Source organism: Antechinus flavipes, chromosome 6 (genome assembly GCF_016432865.1).
Source record: "Antechinus flavipes isolate AdamAnt ecotype Samford, QLD, Australia chromosome 6, AdamAnt_v2, whole genome shotgun sequence".
In the NCBI taxonomy this organism is placed as follows: Eukaryota; Metazoa; Chordata; class Mammalia; order Dasyuromorphia; family Dasyuridae; genus Antechinus; species Antechinus flavipes.
In genome coordinates, this window is record NC_067403.1 from 202462749 (window position 1) to 202484430 (window position 21682).

A 21682-nucleotide genomic window follows, 5' to 3' on the forward strand; every position below is an offset into this window, starting at 1 on the left:
GTGACTTGGCCAGGGTCACACAAATAGGAAGTATCTGAAGTCAAATTTGAACTTGAGCAGATGAGTTTTCCTGACTCTTGGTCCAGCACTCTATCTTCCGAGTCAGCAACCAGCCCTTTAGAGAGTAAGTTTATACAGTTATTCCTTCCACACCACATCTACATAGAGGTTTTGATATATTGCAGGTCAACATTAAAGAAGGAATTTTTGGGGAATTTTGTGGAAGCCAAAGATGATAAGCAAAGCAGATGACAAAAAAAGTTTAGAAACTCAAGATATGCATCAAATATGTAAAGGATTGTATGATATTAACCTAAATTTTATAATAAAATATTATAAATATCCCATAGGAGAAAAAAAATTCAGACTTCTGTTGTATGAAGGGAGAGTCAAACAATTTTATACAATTTTTTCCACATCATGGGGGTACCACTGCCCCCTCCCCCCCATGATGTAGAAGGGATAACTGTGGTTGTAATTATTGAATTTAATTCTTTTGTTAATAATTCAGTGAGTTCAGAGGACCTCTTACACTTAGGAATACCATTGGTGGGGGATAGAGTCATTAGCAGGAGAGCCTGAACTTTCCTTCTTCAGAGTACTCTGAGGGAAGTGCAAAATCTAACCTAGTTGACTTTTCCTTCAGTGAGGTCCATGGTAATCATGTGGCTTTTTTCTTTTATGTTTTAATATTTCTCCCCACTTACATATAGAACAATTTTTTAATATTTGTTTTAAAAATTGAGTTCCAGATTCTCCCCTCATTGAGATAGGCCCATATGAAGTTGTACAAAACATTTTCATTAAAGATATTTTGCAAAAGAACTCCCTCAAGAAAAAAAGAAAGTTAAAAAAAAGTATGCTTCAGTCTGTATTTGAAAACATTCTTTTTTTTTTTTTCTAGGTATGGATAGCATTTTTCATCCTAAGTTCTTCAGAGTAGTCTTGAATCATTCTATTGCTAAGAAAAGCTAAGTCATTCACAGTTTATCATCCCACAACTTTGCTATTACTATATACAGAGTACATTTCACTTTGCTTGAGCTCATGGAGGATTTTTCAAGTTTCTCTGATAGCATCATGCTCATCATTTCTTATATAATAATATTTCTTTGTAATCATATACCATAACTTATTCAGCCATTCTCCAATTGATGGACACCCCTCATTTTCCAATTCTTTGCCCTAAAAAAGACCTACTATAAACATTTTTATACATATATCTTCTTTTCCTTTTTAAAAAATCTCTTTTGGGATTCATGCCTAGTAGTGGTATTGTTAGGTCAAAGAATCTGCATGAATTTATAACCTTTGGGCATAGATCATATCTTTTGATCATTTGTCAACTGGGGAATGGCCTTTTTTCAAAAAATAAATTTGATTAGATTCCCTATATTTGAGAATTGGGGCCTTCCTCGGAGAAACTTGCTTCAAAATTCTTTTCATGATTATTATTGCTAAAATAATGGTTTGGACATGTATACCTATTTTGTATTTAATTTATATTCTAATATATTTAATATGTATTGGTCATCCTGCCATCTAGAGGAGAGAGTGGGAGGAAGGAGGGGAAAAATTGGAACAAAAGGTTTGGCAATTGTCAATGCTGTAAAATTACCCATGTATATAACTTGTAAATAAAAAGCTATTAAAATAAATTTTCTCCCCATTTATTTTATTCTTTCATTCCTTTTACTCTTTTCCCTTCTGACCAGCCTCTCCCCCAATGTGCCCTCTCTTCTATCACCCTCCCTCCTCTCTTATCTTTTTCCCCTTCTTTCCTGCAGGGTAAAATAGATTTCTTTATACCGTAGTCAGTATTTTACAAAAGTAAAATTAATTGCTGTATTGAAATGAATAGAGATCCTGGAAGTTTCCACTAAGAACTTCTAATCTAAGAGAAATAAGTAAATGCAATATTCTTTTTTGTTTTCTTTTATTTGAAACAGATAGAAGGAAAAGTGAGGTCCAGGGTATGAAGTTAGTTGTCCTTTAGGAGAGGGCATTGTTATTGGTATTGGGTACAGAATTATAGGATTTTAGAGTTGGGAAGAGCATCTAGTCCAAAGTCCTCACTTTATAGATGGAGCTCCTGAGCCTATCTGCCCACATCCCTCCAGAAAGCACCTCTGAATTACCCATAATTCAAGTTACTTTGTGGATCTGTAGTCACTGAAAAAATTAGTTTGAGTCCCCACTAATGTTTTTACTATTACCAGATAACCAGAGGACACACTTGGTTAAAAGTAGAGGAATTTAGTGAAATACTATGAATAAAAATTTATGGCATGTGTTCTCAAAAAATGCCATAGCATCATAGGGGACTTTTGTGAAGAGGCAAATATGCAGAGTACACACATAGCCAGGATGCAAAGCATGGAGGGACATAAGACACAGGGACAGAGGATCAGCTCATGCCTCTGATGCTGTCCTGCTGTTTCCATTGGTGATGACCTTGTTGTACTCCCACTGGGTCTATTGCCCTGAGTCAGCACCAGAATGGTCTGGTGTGATGTGCAGTCCCTTTCAGACACAGAGTCTTTTCTGGACATGAGGGAATAGCCTGTAGTCTCTGCTGAATATCAGTCCTTGGTATCTTGTGCAATCTCTGCTTGATTGTACTAGGTTGGTCCTATGGTCATTCTAGATCACCACAGGGGAGTGGTTTCAAACTAAAGACTGAAGTTTCTATCTGCTTCAAATATCTAGATTCTGACCTCAACTGAGCTCCTTAGCTATGGTTCTGACTTTTCCAGTTGAGAGGAAGAGGGGGTTCTATCATCTCTCTTCAAATTTAGAATCCAGAGACTTCATCTATAATTCTTTCAGAAAGACAAGTGCCCTGACACCCTAAGATATTTGAGCAGGGATCATTGCTTAGGATTAGCTGGGTAGAGCAGTGGATAAAACTGCTGAGCTTGGAGTCAGGAATACCTGAATTCAAATCCATCCTTACATATTTATTAGCTGTGTGACCTTGGATCCACCACTTAGCCCTTGTTTACTTCAGTTTCCTCAATCATAAAATTGAGATAGTAATGGTACCTACTCAAAAAGTTGTGAGGATCAAATAAAATGATAAATGTAGAATTTATTATTATTATTAGCACATAGTCAATACTTAATAAATGCTTATTCTTTCTTCTTATTTCCAGGCAAAAGGATCTTAATTGCTTGACTTTTCCCCTTCATATGGTTCTGAGTCTTGACTGTAAAGGAATCTCAAAATGAGATTTGTTAAGGCAGGGGCCAAGCTTTTTGCAATACAAGATTTCAGGCTTAGTTCAAAGTTCCAAAGTTCTTCTGATTCCAAGTTTACAAGTGTTGCTACTATACCATTTTGACTTTTGAAAGAAGTGGGTGGTATCTGGAGAAAGATAACAATCTTTGGTACAGGAAAAGGGAGTAGGATTCAGATGCATGAGTGGGTTGATTCAAAGACTTTCAAAAGCAGCTGTTTCAGAAGCAAAATGATTGCATATGTTGCTTACACAAACAGAATTATTGTTTCACTCAAATCAGGCAGTGGGAGTAAAAACTATATTTTTGTTCTAAGTGGGATCTTTGGTTTCATTTTCAGAGAGATACACTCATTTAACAGGTATTTAATGAGCATTTGGTCTTTGTGGGGTCTTTTGGACATTAACAAAAATACAAAGATTAACTCTATTTTCTCCTATGTTTTATGAGGTGTTATGCAAACACTAGGCATAATACTGGTCAATCTAATTCTTTTTTCAATGAGGAGGGTAGACAGATAGATTAGTAGATAGATAGTGCACTTATTAAGTGCTTGCTATGTGCGGGGCACTTTTCAATTACTGGGAATACAAATACAAGCAAAAAAGAAAGTCTATCCTTGCCCTTAAAGAGTTTACATTTTAATGAGGAAGACAACATATGAAAGGGGGTTAAAACAGGCAAGATGTATTCATGAGGGGGAAAGGTGAGTCATTCAAGGGAATCAAGATCAGAGGCAAGAGAGAAGTGAATATGATTGGCTTAAGCACTTTCTCAAATGGAGATTCTAAGAAGAAACTTGCCAACTGGAGGAGGGTGGATGGAGGCATCTACAAGGGCAAGAAGATTTCTTGAGGGGAGGTGAAGTCTGGAGAGGCAGTGGTAAAACCAGAAGAGGAATGAGATAGGTAGATAGAAACAGATTCTATTTAAACTCTGGACTATTTTGGAGTAATAGTAGTTTGGGGTCAAATTATGAAGAACCTTGAATGTCATCTTAAGGAACTTGGACTTAACTAGGAGGCAGATATGAACAGGGAAGTGATACAGTGGATAAGAGTGCTAGGCTTGAAGACAGTTTCAGCTTCTTGAGTTCAAATATGGTCTCAGACACTAGCTGAGTGACACTGGGCAAGTCACTTAACCTGGTTTGCCTCAGTTTTCTCATCTGTAAAATGAGTTGGAGAAGGAAATGTGAGGTCTAGTATCTGCCAAGAAAACCTCAAATATGGTCATGAAGAGTAGGATACAACTAAATGGCAGAATCTACAAGAGCAACTCAACATCCAGAGGAATTCTACCAACCTTTGTATGCATCCTTATTTTTTTTTTAAATTATAACTTTTTATTGACAGAACCCATGCTAGGGCAATTTTTTACAACATTATCCCTTGCAGTCACTTTTATTCATTTTTTCCTTTCCTTCCCTCCATCCCCTCCCCTAGATGGCAGGCAGTCTTATACATGTTAAATATGTTATAGTATATACTAGATACAATATATGTGTGTAGAACCGAACAGTTCTCTTGTTGTACAAGAAGAATTGGATTCAGAAGGTCAAAATAACCTGGGAAGAAAAACAAAAAGTATGCATCCTTATTTAACTTACACATGATTGGGATAGTAAAGAAGTTCTCGAACTCTACTTTATTCAAGAATGGTGCATCTAGAAAAGGTTCCAGATCCCCTTGCCCTCTTGCCTGGGTAGTATTGCCCAGACATAGCTTGTAGTTTGAAATTGAGCTGTTTTCCTTCAAACTATAGACCAGAATGGATAATTGAGAAACTGGAATGGGAAGAGGAGGAAACTGGTGAAACTGATTTGTTTGTTTTTTTTGTGGATGCTATGGATATTTTACCAGTAAATATGCTGTTAGAACTGAGTGTGGTCCTATGTCTCTGTTCTCTAAAATCCAGAAATGAAAAACTCAAAGTGCTTCATAGAAATTTATTGAATTGAGTTGAAAACATGGTTTCTGCCCTTAGGGAGCTCATGAATACAAATAACTAAAGTGCAAGGTAGAATGTAATAAGGGCTATAAAAGAGGTACAAGTAGAATATTATAGTATTTCCTTAAAAGCTATGTAGTCAAGCTGTTTTATAGAGGAATTGCAAAATATAAATGATATCAAAACATGCTCCAAAATATTTATAAAGAAATGTAAATGAACACAGTTCTGAGGATTTACCATCATACTAGGTAAACTGACATAGGACAAAGATGGGGATACCTCCAGTTAGAAAGATTCTGAAAAGATAATTATACTGATGTATTATTGGTAGCTCTGTGAAAATAGTACTTCAATGTGTAATTATGCAAGGAAGGTGACTAAACTGTCCATGTCCTTTGACCTGATGATTCAATTGCTGCATATATCCCTCCAAGGATATTAAAGATAAAAACAAAGGTATATGTTTGTGTGTGTGTAATTATACATGGACACATATATGTACTAGAAACTAGAAACAATGTGTTTCATTGATTAGGGGATGAATAAAAAATCCATACCATCTTTGATATGTATTCATGGAGAAGGCTGTATTTAAACTGGACTCTGAATGATAGAATACAAGAAAAATGATATCCTAGGCAGAAAGAATGGCAGGAGGTAACATACAGATATATGAAGGAGGCATATAGTAGAGAGAATGATGTATTTGAGCATCAGAAGTTCTGATACTAGTATTGCCATTAACTAGCTATCTGAGTTGAGCATATCAGTCTTCTTATAAGTAAAATGAAGGCATTTTCAAGATTCTTCTTATATCTAGATCTGTGATTCTATAAATATGAGATCTATCTAGGAAATGTAATCCTATTTGAGAGGACCCTTTTGGAGTAATAATTTGATGTCAAATTATGAATTGAATTATTGAATAGCCTTCAATGTTGTCTTAAGGAGCTTGAACTTAACTAGGAGGTAGTTATGACATATATGGATGTCTATGGATATGGATTCTAATCTGGCCCATTTATCAGCTGGGTGATCTTAGGGCAAATTGCATGACTTTATTGCTTAATTTCCTCATGGCTAAAATAGAGATAATAATTTCATTAATTACTTACATGGACATTGCTGGTAAAACACTTTGAAAATCCTAAATGTCAGCTATTAATTATCAATAATAATAATTTAGGAGGCAATGGGTAGTCATAGAAAATTTCTGCATAAGAAATGGTCATGATTATTAGAGATTAATGGATGGAGAATGGGATCTGTGATTTCATTGGTTTAGCAAACTCCTAGCTAGTAAATTTCCTCTATTGATGCATCCTGGCAACTGCTCTACAACTTATATCTAGATTTAGAGTTATGTCTGGAGGGTATTGAGAGGGTCTGTCTTGGCCAAGGTCACACAGCTGAAATGTATCAGAAGTGGACTTGAATCCATGTCTTCCTGACTTTGAAGCTACTTTTCTATCTGTAATATATTACTGGAGGACAAAGGCAAGGCAGAGTGTTGAAGAGGATAGAAAACCAGCCTCAGAGTTAAGAATCCCTGAGGTTAAGTCTTATGATACACACTGGTTGTGAGACCCTCTTTGTCTCTAAGTTGGTTCTCTAAGCCTATATAAGTGGTAGAATTGTTGCATCTACATTGGTAGAGAAGGTTTCCTCATTGGGAGTTTCAGTGGAATCATAGGCCTAATTTAAAAAAAAAAGATGGTTTATATATGCAGTTTTGCTTCTAGACTATATGTCTAAATAATATTAGAGTGAAGAGATATCTGTTTGTTACTTTCTCATTCAGAGCAATAGCTCCCTGTGACCTGGATCATTGTTTAAAAATCTTCTGTAGACATGACTGTCCCTCAGAAACCCACCTGAGTTGAACTACTTGCTACCTTTCCTAAGGTCCTGCCTGCTTTCTTTGAGTCTGGAGTTTGTAGATGATTTGACTTCCATCATTCCAAGCATAGAGCTGTTTCTCCTGGGGATTGTAGTGGATCATAGAGTGGACCCTCTGCCGCTTGGGGAAGACCAAGGTAGGAATGTCCTGCTTGTTGATGGCCCCCAGGATATCAAAAACACAATTGATGATGTGGGAGCTTTGACGGCCCCTACTGTACACCACATAGAGGACTCCACACAGGAGAAAGGCTCCCTCAGCATCTCTGCTACTACAGAATGATGTCCAGGTGTCCTCCACGGCCATTGTTTCGGGGTCTATTTTTGTGATTATCAGATGGTCTAATTCTGTGTGAATGGCCCAGAGCCCATGCTCATCCACAGCCAGATCAATGTGAGTCCAGGGGGCATGCTGATAGACTGGTCTGCCATGGCTCCCCGGGAGTAGCATCCGATCTTCCACACTTTTCTTTTGGATGTTGTATTTGATGATCTCATTAGGGGTGCCATGGCTGTGGAAGAATAAGAACCCCTGATAAATCACTTGCCCGGTCCCTTGCCAGGATAGCATCAGGACGAGCTTCCGGGGTGTGGGCTTGCCTTCCATAAATGCCTTCATGTTGGCAAATTCCCATAGGGTGCTGTTCCTGGAACCACTTAAGAAATAAATCTTGTTGGAATCCTTGTTGACATCTTTCATCCAACAGCCATGTGTATCCCTGGTCGTCTTCACAATCTTCATGGACTTTATGCCCATCAACATGTTGTCGCAGCCTAAAGAGAGAAAATATTGGAAAGGGTTGTTTTGTTCATTCTTGGTGCATGCATTTTCAGAAAATTTGAAGGCTTATTCTCTTTCCTTCTAGGTCCAGTGCCAGGCAAGGGGAGAGTGCAAAATATCCCAATAAGTATTTAGTATAAGAGATTGGGTGGGCCATATGGAATATTAGATAGAGAGCTGCCCCAGAAGCCAGACATTTGAATTCTAGCCCCTCCTCGAACATCTGCTATTTGTGTGATCCTGGATATTCTAGTCATCTTTTTGAGAGTGAAAGTTTAGGATGATGTTCCAATCTCTATTGGAAAAGGGAGTTTTTTCACCAGAGAGTCCTAGTCCTTTCCCGCTATTCTATAAAGTGTTCTTTCAGAAGAGAAATGATATTCATTTGAAATGAAAGCATGATAATCATAGTGGCAGCTAGGTGGCGCAGTGGATGGAGCACACATTTGTTGAAGGATAACTTCAGTTTAAATCCTGCCTCAGATACTTTGTTGCATCACCATGGTTAGCTCACCCCATTTCTAGGAGCCTCAGGTTTATTCATTTGTAAAGTGGAAATAATAATAGCATCTACCTCCCAGGGTTGCTGTGAGGACCAAATGAGAATGCAAACCTTAGCTATAACGATTATTATCAGCTAATTTAACCATCTCCTTAGTCTTAGAATTCCTTATTTGTTTTAAAATGTCCAGCACAACATTGGATCCGTACTAGGTGCTTAATTAATACAGAGTAGAAAAGGACCTCAAGGTCATATTATCCTGTAGACCTGTGCAGGATTCAGGTCTACAGGATTCCTAACGAGAAGTCAATAACACTCAAAAATTCCCTCCTCCCTCTTTCTAACCACCCCCTCCCCCTTACCTCCTCTTCCACCTTCCTCCCCCCTCCCATGGAAAAAGCACTATTTCCTGAGTAAATTTAACCCACTTCTGGATAATGATAATTATTTGGAAGTTTTTCTTTCTATAAAGCTTCAATGGACCTTTTTCCAACTTGAATGCCGCCATGACCTCTTCTAGTTTGATCAATGGATCCTCAAAGCAGCATTTCTAGTTATTCTGCTTTTATTGATAATGACCCAAAATCACATTAGATTTTTTGATTATTGTACGATTGACTAATATTTTATCTACAAATTTTGCCCTTTGGGATCAAACGGAGCTAGTCAGTCTATCAGTAAACAAGTAAGCGCTTATTAATATTTATTAATTTGTTAACTATTAATGAGCAGCTAGAGAACACAGTAGATAGAGTGCTAAATCTAGAGTCAGGAAGACTTGAGTTAAAATCATTTAACTTCTGTTTGTCTCAATTCCCTTAAATATAAAATGAGGATTATAACAGCATCTATTTCCCAAGGTTATTATAAGGATCAGATGAAATAATATTTGTAAAGCATTTAGCATAGTGCCTGGTGAATAGTATTAACCATATAAGTGATTATTCCCTTTCCCTCATTTATTAAGTATCTACTATAGGCTAGTCATTATACTAAGCACAAGGTTACAAAAGACAGTCTCTTTGTAGCTCACAATCAAATGGGAAAAATGGTAAATAAATATGTACAAACAAGCTAAAGACAGGAAAAATAAGAAATAATTAACAAAAGGAAAGCACTAGAATTAAGAGGGGTTGGGAAGGACCTTTTATAGAAGGTAGGATTTTCTCTGGGAAGGACTTGAAGCCTAACCTGTCTTTGATATGAAAGCTTGAAGACAGCCATCATATTGTTAGCAAATCTCTTCTTCTTTAGGAAGAATACCACCATGACCTCTTCTAGTTTGATCAATGGATCCTCATTTAACAGCATTTCTAATCATTCTGCTTTTATTGATAATGATCCAAAATCACATTAGATGCTTTTGATTATTGTATGATTGACTAATATTTTATCTAATCTGCTTCTTCTGAATGACATCTATCCTTCCATAATAGCATAACATGCTAGAAAGAATACCGTACTTAAACAAAACAAAACAAAAAAAGAGAATGCTATACTTGTATAATATTCAGGAAAATCTAGAATTCCAGCTAAGTCACTAACTAGCTGTGAGGCACATGACAAATCATAAACTCTGAGACTCAATTTTCCCATATAAAAAGTGGACATGATAATAGCATCTTTCACAAAAGATTATAATTATCAAATTATATATTTGTACATCTATTCATGCATATACATATAACAGATGTATTTATTTATATATGGTATAGCATTTTGCAAACATCAAACTGCTATGCAAATAGTTTTGATATAATAACTAATAATAACCATATTCTTATCATACTCCTATTAATTCTTGGTCATACCTGTGAAGTTTAATTTATCTCCATTTATTGAGATGTCTATGTTACCAATGAATACTTTGTGCATTTATGTATAGATATCTGAGGCCATGAGGCTTTTATTATAATGCTTTTCTGGGATATTGTCTCCTATGAATTACTAGTCTTCTCTAATGATCATTTTCTTCCAATATTACATTCCCTACACTCTGACTCAGAAGATTTATGAGGGCAATTTTCTCTCTTTCTATCCACTTTTAATTTAAATACCTCTCCAGGCAAACATATTTTTAAATGACTCTTTATAGGTACACTCCATCTTGGGCCAAGGGCCAAACAATTCCTATATCTCATATTATATTCTGTCCCCCATGACTGTAATGCTTTCCCTACTCATGTTCATGAGAAGTTTCCATGGCTTCCTTCAAGCCTTAGTTACCTTCTGAAAGATGCCTTTTCTCAATGTCTGTATCTTGTCTCTGAGACTACTTCCATTTTATCATATATTTATGTATATATCTATCTTACATGTACCTAGTTGTTTGTATTTTGTCTCCACCATTAGAATATAAGCTCCAGGAGAATAACTATGTCTTTCTTTGTATTACTGGTGCTTAGCACAATGCCTGATATAGCGTTAATACTTAATAAATGACATAGTCCAGAGTTCAAATCTTATTCCCAGATGTCATCTTTTTAAACAGCTGTTCATGTCCAAATCTGCTTTTCTCTTCTATATCTCTCATTTTCAAAAGGCAGCAGTAATGAAAACATCTCCTGTTTCTACAAACAACTTTAGTTTCTTGCTCAGGACTTGCTATTTCTCATTAATTTTCCCTCACATGAATTAGTAGAAGTGAGTAGTGGTCATTATCCTTGACAAGTCTCATAAAAATTTCTAATATGTCCCTGCTCTGATACCTACTCTGGGATACTGTCCTGTTGTTCCTTCCAGGTCAATCACTCCCTCAGTAGGGAGTCCCAGACCAGCAGGATTTTTCCTCTATTATCTTTGTTCAGTACTATTCTATTGGTGGTACATCCATATCATCCTTCCTGCTCACCTCTATGCTTTGTCTTCCCATGCTAACATGAAAGTTCTTTGTTGGTAGGAACCATCTAGTTTTCTTATTTTTGTATTTATAATGCGTAGCATACCTGTACATAGTAAGAACTTAATCCTCACTCACTCTATTTAATCTACCACCTATCAATTATTCATTTAATCTATCCATTATTTATCTAATCTATCATCTTTCTAATCTACTATCATCTATTTATCTTTCTAACATATTTACCCTATCAACTCCTGCCATAGGTCTGAATTTCTTCATTGCCTATTCAGATGATTTTTCCCTTTTTGTTTTTCCTTTGAAGCATTTCACTACTTCAAGGAACTAATGATTTTTCCTTAATTTGGAGAGAAGAAAGGCTTCCCTTCAACCTGTTCATACATGAAGCTGTCACTTGGCACTGGAAGGCATAGATATATTGTACTCTGTATTCCCACTCCTGGGAGAAAGTCATAGAAGGGAATTGGATATCAGAGGATCTGGTTACAAATCAAAGCTCTGCTATTGATTAGCTGTATGACTCCCCTTTCCCTTTCTGTCAATGTTACTGAAATTTAGAACCACCCTCCTCTATTGCTTTTATTACTGTTTGTTTTATTTGCTATGCTGGCATTTGTTGATCTAAATTGTCTTTATTTTGTCTTATCTTCTGCTCTGAAGGCTCTTGAGTGAGGAATTATTTAAAGTAAGCTTTCAAATTTTTCCTTCCTCTTAAAAATTAAATTTTATTTTAAAAAATTAATAAGCATTTCTTTTTTTTTCTCCATTTCACTCCTCCTTTTCACCCACACTGGAACACATACATACATACACACACACACACACACACACACACACACACACTCCCAGAAAAACTCTTGTAACAAATCTACATAGTCAAATAAAACAGATTTTTCATATTGACCATATCTCAAAATGTATCTTATTCTATATATTAAGTCCATCACATCTCTGTCAAGAGGAAGGTTGGATTTATCATTGGTCGTAGTTCCTTGTTTGTCCTTTGTTCCTAAAGAAGACCATGGTGTCATGATGATGTGATGTCATGACTTGCAAGTGAATTGAATTTAAGCTCCCAACCTCACTTTCTTCTCCAGAGCCATCTGGGTCCTGTAGCAAGATGCAGATCAGGATGCCTGGCGATGGCCCTGGATGCAGTGGGAGACCTTGGTCTTTTTAAACAGGTCTTAGTTTGACTCTGGCAATGTCCATTCAGTGATTAAGGCTAGGTAAGAAATGAGACAAAGAATAGCTTCTTTTATCTAGTCAAAAACCAAAATCAGTCTGGAAAGGGAAAGTTCCTCAAGTATCATGATTACCATTGTGCTAATCAAAGTTCTTAAGTCTTTTGAATTATTCAATTTTATAATGCTGTACCAACCATCAACCAGTTGTTGCAGTAGAAATTATTCCTTTGGTTCTATTCACTTCACCTTGCATCAATTCATTCAAGTCTGATCAGCTTTCTCTGAAACATTCACTTCATCATTTCATCCAGCATCATAGTATTCCAACACTTTCATATACCATGGTTTGTTCAAAAACTCCCCAAAGGATGGACAGCCCCTCCATGTTTTCAGTTCTTTGCAATTTCAAAAAAAAAAACTGCTATGATCATTTTTGTACATTTGAGCCCTTTTTTTTTCTTTGATCTCTTTGGGATAGATGCTTACATGTGGTATTTGGGGGTCTTTAAAAAAAAACAATAAATGTGATTTCATTGGTATAAGGAACTCCCAGGTGAAGAAAGTCCCTCTTGTAGTGCAGATTGGCACCTTCTGTGAAACCTCCAGTCTTAGAAAGTTGTTTGGGGCACTAAAAGGTTGAATGATTTGTCCAGGATCACATAGCCAGTATGTGTCAGAAGTGGGTTTTTATGCAGAGGCTAGATGTCTATTACGTGGAGGTACCTTTCATGTATGATTAAATAGCCACTGTAATATCTTCCAACTCCCGTATTCTGTGCTTCTATAGTTTGAACACAAATCTAAGAGATCAGTTTTCTACTAATTATGGAACACTATCTTTCGTAGCCTTTTATTTATATTGATATCTGTAGATATCGATATTGATCTGTATAAGTGTTCTATTTCTTCTTGCTTTCTGCCCCAATAGAATGTAAGTCCTTTAGGGATTGAGGCTATTTTTTATCTGATTTTCTTTGCATACCCAGCAGCTCTCACAGTGCCTTACACATAACAGTTGCTTAAAAAAAATGCTTGTTGAATGAATGTTACTTGCTCAGCTGAAATTAGAGCTATAATTGGCTTCTTCCAAAACTGTAATATAAACAGAAGCACCCTCAGCTGTTGCTTAGGAGAAGGTTTTTGTGTCAAACTAAACCCTACTTCTAGCTTTTCTTCATGTCTTTCTCTTTTTCTCTGTACTGATCAGACTTCAGGCACCCTATATTCTCCTACTGCCTTAGTAGATCTTCAACCTCTGATTTCTGAAAGAAGTTTAAACTCTAGAAATATACATTTTAAAACATTTTATCCATATATGTATATATACATATATTAATGTGTGCTTATATGTATATATATGAAATAAGGTTCACAGAATTTCAGAGTTGAAAGGCACCTCAGAAGTCTTATACTTTAACTTGTACCTGAGTATTACATAATACTTTATGTAATATATATTATATGTAATATAATACTTTAAGGTTTACAAAATGTCTTACAAATATTATCTAGCTAACTTTTATAAAGCACTTACTATATGCTGGGAACTGCTAAATACTTCACAATTACTATTTCATTTGATTCTCAAAACAACTCTAGGAGGTAGACACCATAATTAGCCCCATTTTATAAAAGAGAAAACTGAGGCAGACAGAAGTTAAAGGATTTACCCAAGATCATGTAATTAGGAAGCGTCTGAAGCTGTATTTGAACTCAGGTCTTTCTGACTCTGATCCACTGCTTAGGTTGGAGAGAGATAAGGGCATCTATGACTTGAACTCAGGCCATTCTTTCTTTGAAGCAGACTTTCTGTGTTCTACTGAATGCTACCTTTATGGTCAACTAAGAACTCCTATAACATAAAATATTTCTTCAAAGTGTTGTTCAAATGGCACCTTCTCAATTCTACTAACTTTTATTAAGAATATACTCCATATAAATCTCTGGGTTTTGCATTGGAGAAATGAAGAGAAAAAGAAAACAATGTTCCCCCCTCTTTTTTTTCCCTTTCTGGAATGGTTCTTGCTTTTTCTCATAATAAGATGTAACTTGCTGGCTCTCTCATCTGTGAAGGATATATAATTAGTAGATTCCTGCTAAAGCCCAAGGCCAACAGATGCTGGCCTCAACTATCATTTGTGAGAAGATTTTATGTTGAAATCTAACATCTAGACTATTTCTATTTTCCCCTACTCCTTTTTTCTCACCTTCCCCTGCTAATCAGGCTGCAGAAAACTTCTATTATTGCCTTTCCTCTGTACTGTTTCAGCATCTTTTCTCCCCACTCTCTTGAGTGAGCTTTATTTGTATTGGAGTTTCCCATCTTTTTTTTGGAGGGGGAACTTTCCTTACTTTTTTCCTCTCACTATATAATACGTATTGCTTTTATGGCACCATAGTATTCTGTAAATGTGAACCCCATTCTGCCCCATGTTAGAGGCATGTTATGGTCAGCGTTCATTCAAAGATATAGCTCATAAGATTCTGCCGATGTATTTCTTTTATTAGCCTAAACCAATTAGTTCAAAGCAAATGATATTTAATAAAGCAATGCATCAAGTGGCAAGAAAGATTTCCATCATACATGTAGTTAGATTCTTCCACTGGTACTCTTCCACTAATGGGAGAAGACTTGTGAGGAATATGTATGACTGGAGAACACAGATGTACTTGAAATAGGTAACATGTGCCAAGAAATACATATCTAGGGTAATTAACCTCTGAACTATAGAACCATTAATATTTTTGGTGATGTCATTGGGTGAACTGCTTCCTCCTCTGAACTGGAGTTTTCTGCTAGTCTGCTATCTTTGTGATGTTTTTCTCTGCTGGTCCTGCCTTCTGTGAAGTATCTCTGCTGTTGTTGCTGCTTTATTCTGCAGCTCTCTGCTGGTCTTGGGCAGCTAATATATAGCTTGGGTTGAGGGGGAGGAAAAAGCCTGTCTATCTTTAGCTTGATAACTCCAGGAGTTATTTTCAGTTTTCTTTTAAACCTTTAGTTTACTGCAGTCGGTCAACTAGCTAAAAAGTCTTCAGGCATTTTAAATCTGTCTCTTGAAGTCCTTTGGACCCCAGTTCTCAGTCTTCTATCTAATTTGGGGTTAGAACTTTCCTTTTAACACCTGTCATGCCCAGTTGTATATCCTTTCAAAGTACTGTAAGGTTTCTTTTTAGATGAACCACAAAGGTTTTATGTGAAGCTAAGATAACTGGGTACTTTTGATTTTTCTATAATGTCCCTAGTTTCTATGAAAATCGACTTGGAGCAAAACTAAAACATACAGCTGGAATTGGCAACCTTTTCCTTTGCTTTATATTCATACCTTTGTTATGAATTTCTGCCAATAACAAATTCCTTAAATTTCTTCCTAAACTCAACTGAATTTGATCCAAAATTAGACATTCCTGCCAATGTCCTCATGCATACAAACTAAAATTGCTTCTAGTTGTTGTCTTATAGAATCAGAAATATATTTTCTAGGTCTCATTCTATTATTTCGAGCAAGTATCTGAAGTCAGATGAATCTTCCTGACTTTAGGTCTGGCATTTTCTCTGCTGTGCCATTTAGCTGCCCAAAGTTAAGGAGATCTGATTTTAAACTTGGCTTCAGATATTAGCTATATGACTCTGGGTAAGTCACTTATCCTTGTTTGCCTCATAGGTAAAATGAACTGGAGAAGGAAATGGCATATTACTCTCGTATCTCTGTCAAGAAGATCTGAAATGTCAGGAAGAGTTGGACTTGACTGAACCTATTGAACAACAAAAACTTTCACTTACTAGATTGTCTTCTCCAGAAGGGAATGGACCACCTAATCTCTGTATTTTCCTCAGTATCTAGCACAATGTTCTGCTTACAGTGCGTATTAATAATAATTAATGTAGTAGGCTGATGCAGAAATGTCCTAGAGGATTTTGGGTAGTGGGTTTATAGGAACAGACTCCTTCTGGAAAAGGATTTGCTTTCCTATGGTGTCATAAACTGGAACGTATACACAAAGGGGAAGGAATTAGACTGTCCAACCTTGCCTAGAACTATTCCTTTTCACAAGCTTCTTTAAGTTCAAATGACTTGATCACTTTCTTGGCTGGTAGGAATAAAGTCAGAATGGAAGGGCTTAAAATGAGTCAAATTCAAATGTTTCTACAGAAAATCCTGAAGATTTCTGACAAGTATGGTAATTGATAAACTTCCAAAATAGGATAGAGCCTCTATGGACTATGAATTACAGTAATAACAATGATACTGATAGTGAATATGATGTTTTTATAGTTTACATACTGCTATACTCACATGGTCACACTGTACAACTCCGTGAGTTGAGAATTTTTGGTTCTAGACTCCTCCTCTCTAGGATGAGGCACAAAGACATTGGGTCACATTTGAGTTAAATTGGCTTGTCTAAGATCACACAATAGCCACACAAATGTCAGAATTAATAAAGGAGGTAGCAATTAAACATATGGCCCAAATAGTTATACAGAAATGCATAAAATGCAGGTAACATACAAGGTCAACCAGGATCTTCACCATAACTGAATATGTCTTATTCAGAAAGAAAAAAAAAAGCTAGACAAAAGGGATGTCATAGCATTATAGTCTACGTTAAGCAGACATACTCGTGTGGCAGATAGCTGGTGCTTCCTTACCTCCCTCTCTTTGAACTCTTAGTGCCCTTCAAGATTCAGCTCATCCAGCATTCCCTAAATTTGAGACTTTTTCTGACTTTTCCAGTCCTTCCCAATTATTGTGCTTTTGGGGACTATATACCGTATTTACTGATTGTAAATATGTTTTCTTCCCTATGAGAATCTTATATTCTCATATGTATATTCATTAATATAAGATGTTTGAGTATAGGGACTGTTTTATTTTTAATTTGCATGTATCACCTGTACCTATTCAATAACTATCACAAAGGAGGTGCTTAGTAAATGTTTGTCAATTGATAGAATTACTTGACAACCACATACACAGGCATCAATTACTTTCAGCTTTTGAGGTATTACCTATTGTTCAGTCATGACCAATTCTTTATGATCCCATGAACCACATTGTACATAGGGTTGTATTGTCATTGTTGTTGTTGTTGTTTTTGGCAATGATGTTGGAATGGTTTGTCATTTCCTTTTCTGGTAGATTAAAGTAAACGGAGTTTAGGTGATTTTCCAAGGGTTACATGGCTAGTGAATTCAAGTCTTTCTGACTCCTGAACCAGCATTCAATCCAATGAGCCATCTAGCTTCTTCTTAGGTTTTTTGTTTGATTTGTTTTTTTTTTCCCTGCTGCAAGGCAATTAAGATTAAGTGCCTTGCCCAGACTCATACAAGTAGTACACATTAAGTGTCTGAATCTGGATTTGAAATCAGGTTCTCCTGACTTCAGGAGGAGTCTTTCCACCATGCCATCTCACTGTCCCCTTATTAGCTATTTTTTGACAGGACCAATTCAGCCCGTGCTTATTAGCACTCTGGTGCACTAATTTGCAAACAGTACCAATTCCACGAATGACTTGTAATATATGTATTGCATTCTTTCATGTCACAATGGGAGGCTAACATAAACATGTGAAGCTATTTAATTCTGTTAGTCTCACAGGATCATAGATTTAGACATGGGAGGGACCTTACATGTCACCCAATTCAATTCCCTCATTTCACACAGAAACAGGGCTTATTTTTATCATGTAAGTTTCTAAATATTATTAATCGTGTAGCCTTGGGTGTGAAATTGGGTTACAGAATTCAAGTGCCTTGACCTAGTTTATAATCTTAGCCCTTTCTGGTTGGCTTAACCATGCTCAAAAGTAGCATAAACAGGCTAAATAGAACACAAACAGAGTTCTCATTAGAAGCCATGAAATGTTTATTGCAGTTCTCCTGAGTACCTTATTTTCAACTTTTCCATTGAAGGCTGCCTTTTCTTTGCTGCTAAGACAGCTTCTTGTCTTCCCTGTTCTGGGAGATTAAATCACCCCTCCATCCTTTCTGGAAGCTGTAACCAGGCGGAAGGTGTGACCCACTTTCCTGGAGCTCAGTCAGCCTAAGAAACATCTGCTGCTGTGTGGCCGGCCTGGGATCTTTTGATAATTACATTTCTGTGGAAATGCTGCTTTTTTAGAGGTGACCAATGTATGTATACATGGCAATGACCCAGTTCGTGTTCCTCTGTACGTGTGTGTTCCCTTCTGTGTCTATTTTCATCTATTTAAAGACCAGTGCTATCCTGCCCATTGAGTATTTTAGGTAGAGCTGTAACTAAAAATGTTTAGGCCTGAGGTAAGTAGCATAAAAGGCAGGTGTAGTTGGCCAGGCAGTGACATGTGGTGGGGACACAGGGACACTGGTACTGGGGGAATACAGTCACAGAAGGGAGAAGCTCATCTTAGCACACTGAAGGACTGCAAATTTATTAGCACTTTTAAAAATAGTCATCCTGGGACAAAAGTCTGATTGCCCCATCTTAGTTATCACTCTAGCCCCATGGTTCTTAATCTGCAGTCACAAACTGATTTTTTAAAAACATTGGTAACTATTTCAATGTGCTGGTACCCTTTGTAATCCTATTTATTTCATTTTATGTATTTATATTTTAAAAGATTATTCTGAGGTATCATGGGTATCATCAGATTGTTAAAGATCAACAAACCCCTGTTCTAACTTCATATACAGAGTCCTCCCCCCACCCCAGAATGGTAACCTGGTGCAGAATGCTTAGAAAAGGTAAATCTTTCTTACTTGTGTTAAGGAGAGTCCTGACTTTTTGCTTTTCTTCAGAGTCTTTAATCTGCTTTTCCATCACCATCTTATCCTCTTCTATACATGTCTCAGATGTTCTAATGTATTCTAGGTAGTCAATCTCACGTTGGGCTCTTTCAACTCTTCCCCCCAAATGATCCACTTCACTCTTATATTCAGTCTTATAAAGGTGACATCTCTCCAGGTCCGCAGAGACCTTCTTAGAGAATTCCTGGTATTCTTGAATGTATGCCCTTGTATCCTGGCGACATTTTTCCAGCCCTTGCTTAAGTCAGAAAACAAATACTGATTTCAGACTTTATTTCCTAATGTTTAGATATTAGCAAATGGAAAAAAAAAGCAAAATAGAATTATTTTATATATTTCTCTCTTTCTCTTTTCTCCTCTCTTTTCATCCCTCCCTTCCACTTCTCTATTTCTTTGTTTCTCTTCTCTTTCTTTCTATACCTATAGATATGTATAGGTAGTTGTGCAATTTTATTTTGAGGAAAACAAGAATAATTTAGGTATCTGTAATCAAGGTGGGATTATTTGAAGGATAATTGTGAGATTGCCCAGTATCTATGACTACAATTTGTGTGTTTAAGGAGGTACAATGAACAGGAGGGGTTCTGGCAACAGAAACGGCAGCAATGCTCTCTCACCTCTAAAAATTCAGTTTCGAAGTTGTGCAGCCCTGGAATCATGGAATCATGGTAATTTGGCTACTCTGTTTTAAGGGCAGTATTTGGATCAGGACTGTAAACAAAAATGTGATCTATAATAAACAATAAGTGTGATCTTTGGAATCTATAATTTCTCTGAAAATGATAGCAAATAACCATTAGGTATAGATGATGCTTTGATAGAAAAAACAAAGTAATCAACACTCAGTATACTAAAAACAGGACCACATAGTCTTTTATTTTTAATTAGCTGCCTTTAGTATAAACTATGGACTACATTAAAAAAAAATTAGGTTGAGCTTGAAAGAAAAATACCTCAGGCTTAAGTTACTAATTTATTTTTCTTCATTACTTTGTTACTGATCTAACCAATTACCAGGAGAAACTGTCCATTTGAGAATGTTGCATGATTAAAATTGATATTAATTTTCTATCTCTACATTATCTTGGTTGCCATAGTGTAGCTGAGAGAGAACTGGGCTTGACGTCAGGAAGGTGGGAGTTCAAGCTTGTCTTTGACACATTACTAGCAGGGTGAGCATATGTAAATTTTGGTCACTCAAGAAAATCTTGGAAACTTGTAAATTGCACATCAATTAATTCTTAAAAGGGGTTTTTCACTGGAATCCTCCATATCAATGAAACTAAAAGCCTGACAAAAATACATATATAAATACAACAAATACATAAATACAAAGGCATTGAAACTCCTATCAGGGCATACCCAAAATCCATTTGTAATATAGTTTAGGAAAGTCACGGGAATACTGAGAAGTAAAATGATTTGTCCAGGGTCACATAGCCAATGTGTGAGGACCTGAATTCATGCCTTCCAGAGTTTAAGGTTGACTTAAAATTCATTGCTCCACAAAGCTTTCCTCTCTTTCTTCCTGTCTCTCCCTCTCCTTCTCCACACATACTTACAAATATATATTCTCTTAAATTATAATATTTGATTTTTCAGAAACATGCTTCATTGTCAAGATGGTCACAGTAGAAGCAGGAGAAAAGCGAAGCATATGATTTAAAAAAAATCAGTGAAAATGCAGAAGTTTGCAAAGAAAGAACATATTTCTATGGCCATTCCAACATACCTACCTCTAAGATCTGAAATCGCCGATAGATGTATCGGACCATTTCTGGGTCTTGGGCATCTTGTGGCTGAAGAAGCAAATTCATGAGGCAGAGAACCAAGAAAGGTCTCAATTGGGCTGTCATGATGCCCCCAAGTCACTGGGGCAATGGGGTTGGGTGGGAACCAAGAGGAATGAAACGATCACCTAACAAAGCTCGGGGAAGCCGGGTCGAATGATGTTACGATTTGAAATTAAGGCGCAGAGAGCTGGAGTCGGTGGGGGGCAGGACAATTGAAATTGATTCCTGTAGAAGCAAGTCTTTGAAAAACAGAGTGAAAAATGCTTGTTTGCTCCAACCAATGGGCCTTCTGGTGATCAAATCCAGCTGTTCGTTCATAAGCTGGTCATGTGAGGAGTTCCAGACTTCAGTGCTTTCACTGCCATGAGATGTTACATAATGCTTCCCTGGGGAAATTGGTGGGGGGAGACTTGGGATGTATCATCATGAGCATTGAATGGAAGGGCTGGAGGGAGGCACTGATATATTGCGATATAGGGGGCTGCTTGTAGCTCCATCGTGGGGGACTCATTTTCTTTCTTGAATTTCTCCTACTACACCGAAAAACTTTCTAAGGTTTGCTTAGTAAGTCGAGTGATTGGCCTGAAACTAACTTCTGCTTTCCCAGGCTCTGAGAAAAATAAAGCTCTCGCAGAGCTTTATTGGGAGACCACACCCATTGTCCAGATGTCCAGATTCCC

The 21682-nt window shown here is 36.8% G+C and overlaps 1 protein-coding gene across 1 annotated transcript; it reads right to left on the reverse strand.

The window, feature by feature from the left end:
- Positions 1-5173: 5173 nt before the first annotated feature.
- OLFML1 (olfactomedin like 1) lies at positions 5174-21382 on the reverse strand. The gene is made up of 3 exons (XM_051964995.1): positions 20946-21382; positions 19162-19447; positions 5174-7866 (listed from the first exon to the last, which is right to left on the reverse strand). Exons 1-3 carry the CDS (start codon positions 21063-21065, stop codon positions 7094-7096), a joined length of 1179 nt encoding a protein of 392 aa, XP_051820955.1. The 5' UTR covers positions 21066-21382; the 3' UTR covers positions 5174-7093.
- Between the last annotated feature and the right edge of the window lie 300 nt (positions 21383-21682).

Excerpts from the sequence above, each read along its gene's own strand:
- OLFML1 (XM_051964995.1), bottom strand. The coding sequence starts at position 21,065 with ATGACAGCCCAATTGAGACCTTTCTTGGTTCTCTGCCTCATGAATTTG. Across the intron at positions 19,448-20,945 it reads GGCGATTTCAGATCTTAGAG|CAAGGGCTGGAAAAATGTCG; the intron begins GTAGGTATGTTG and ends TTCTGACTTAAG. Across the intron at positions 7,867-19,161 it reads CAGGACTCTCCTTAACACAA|GCTGCGACAACATGTTGATG; the intron begins GTAAGAAAGATT and ends TTCTCTCTTTAG.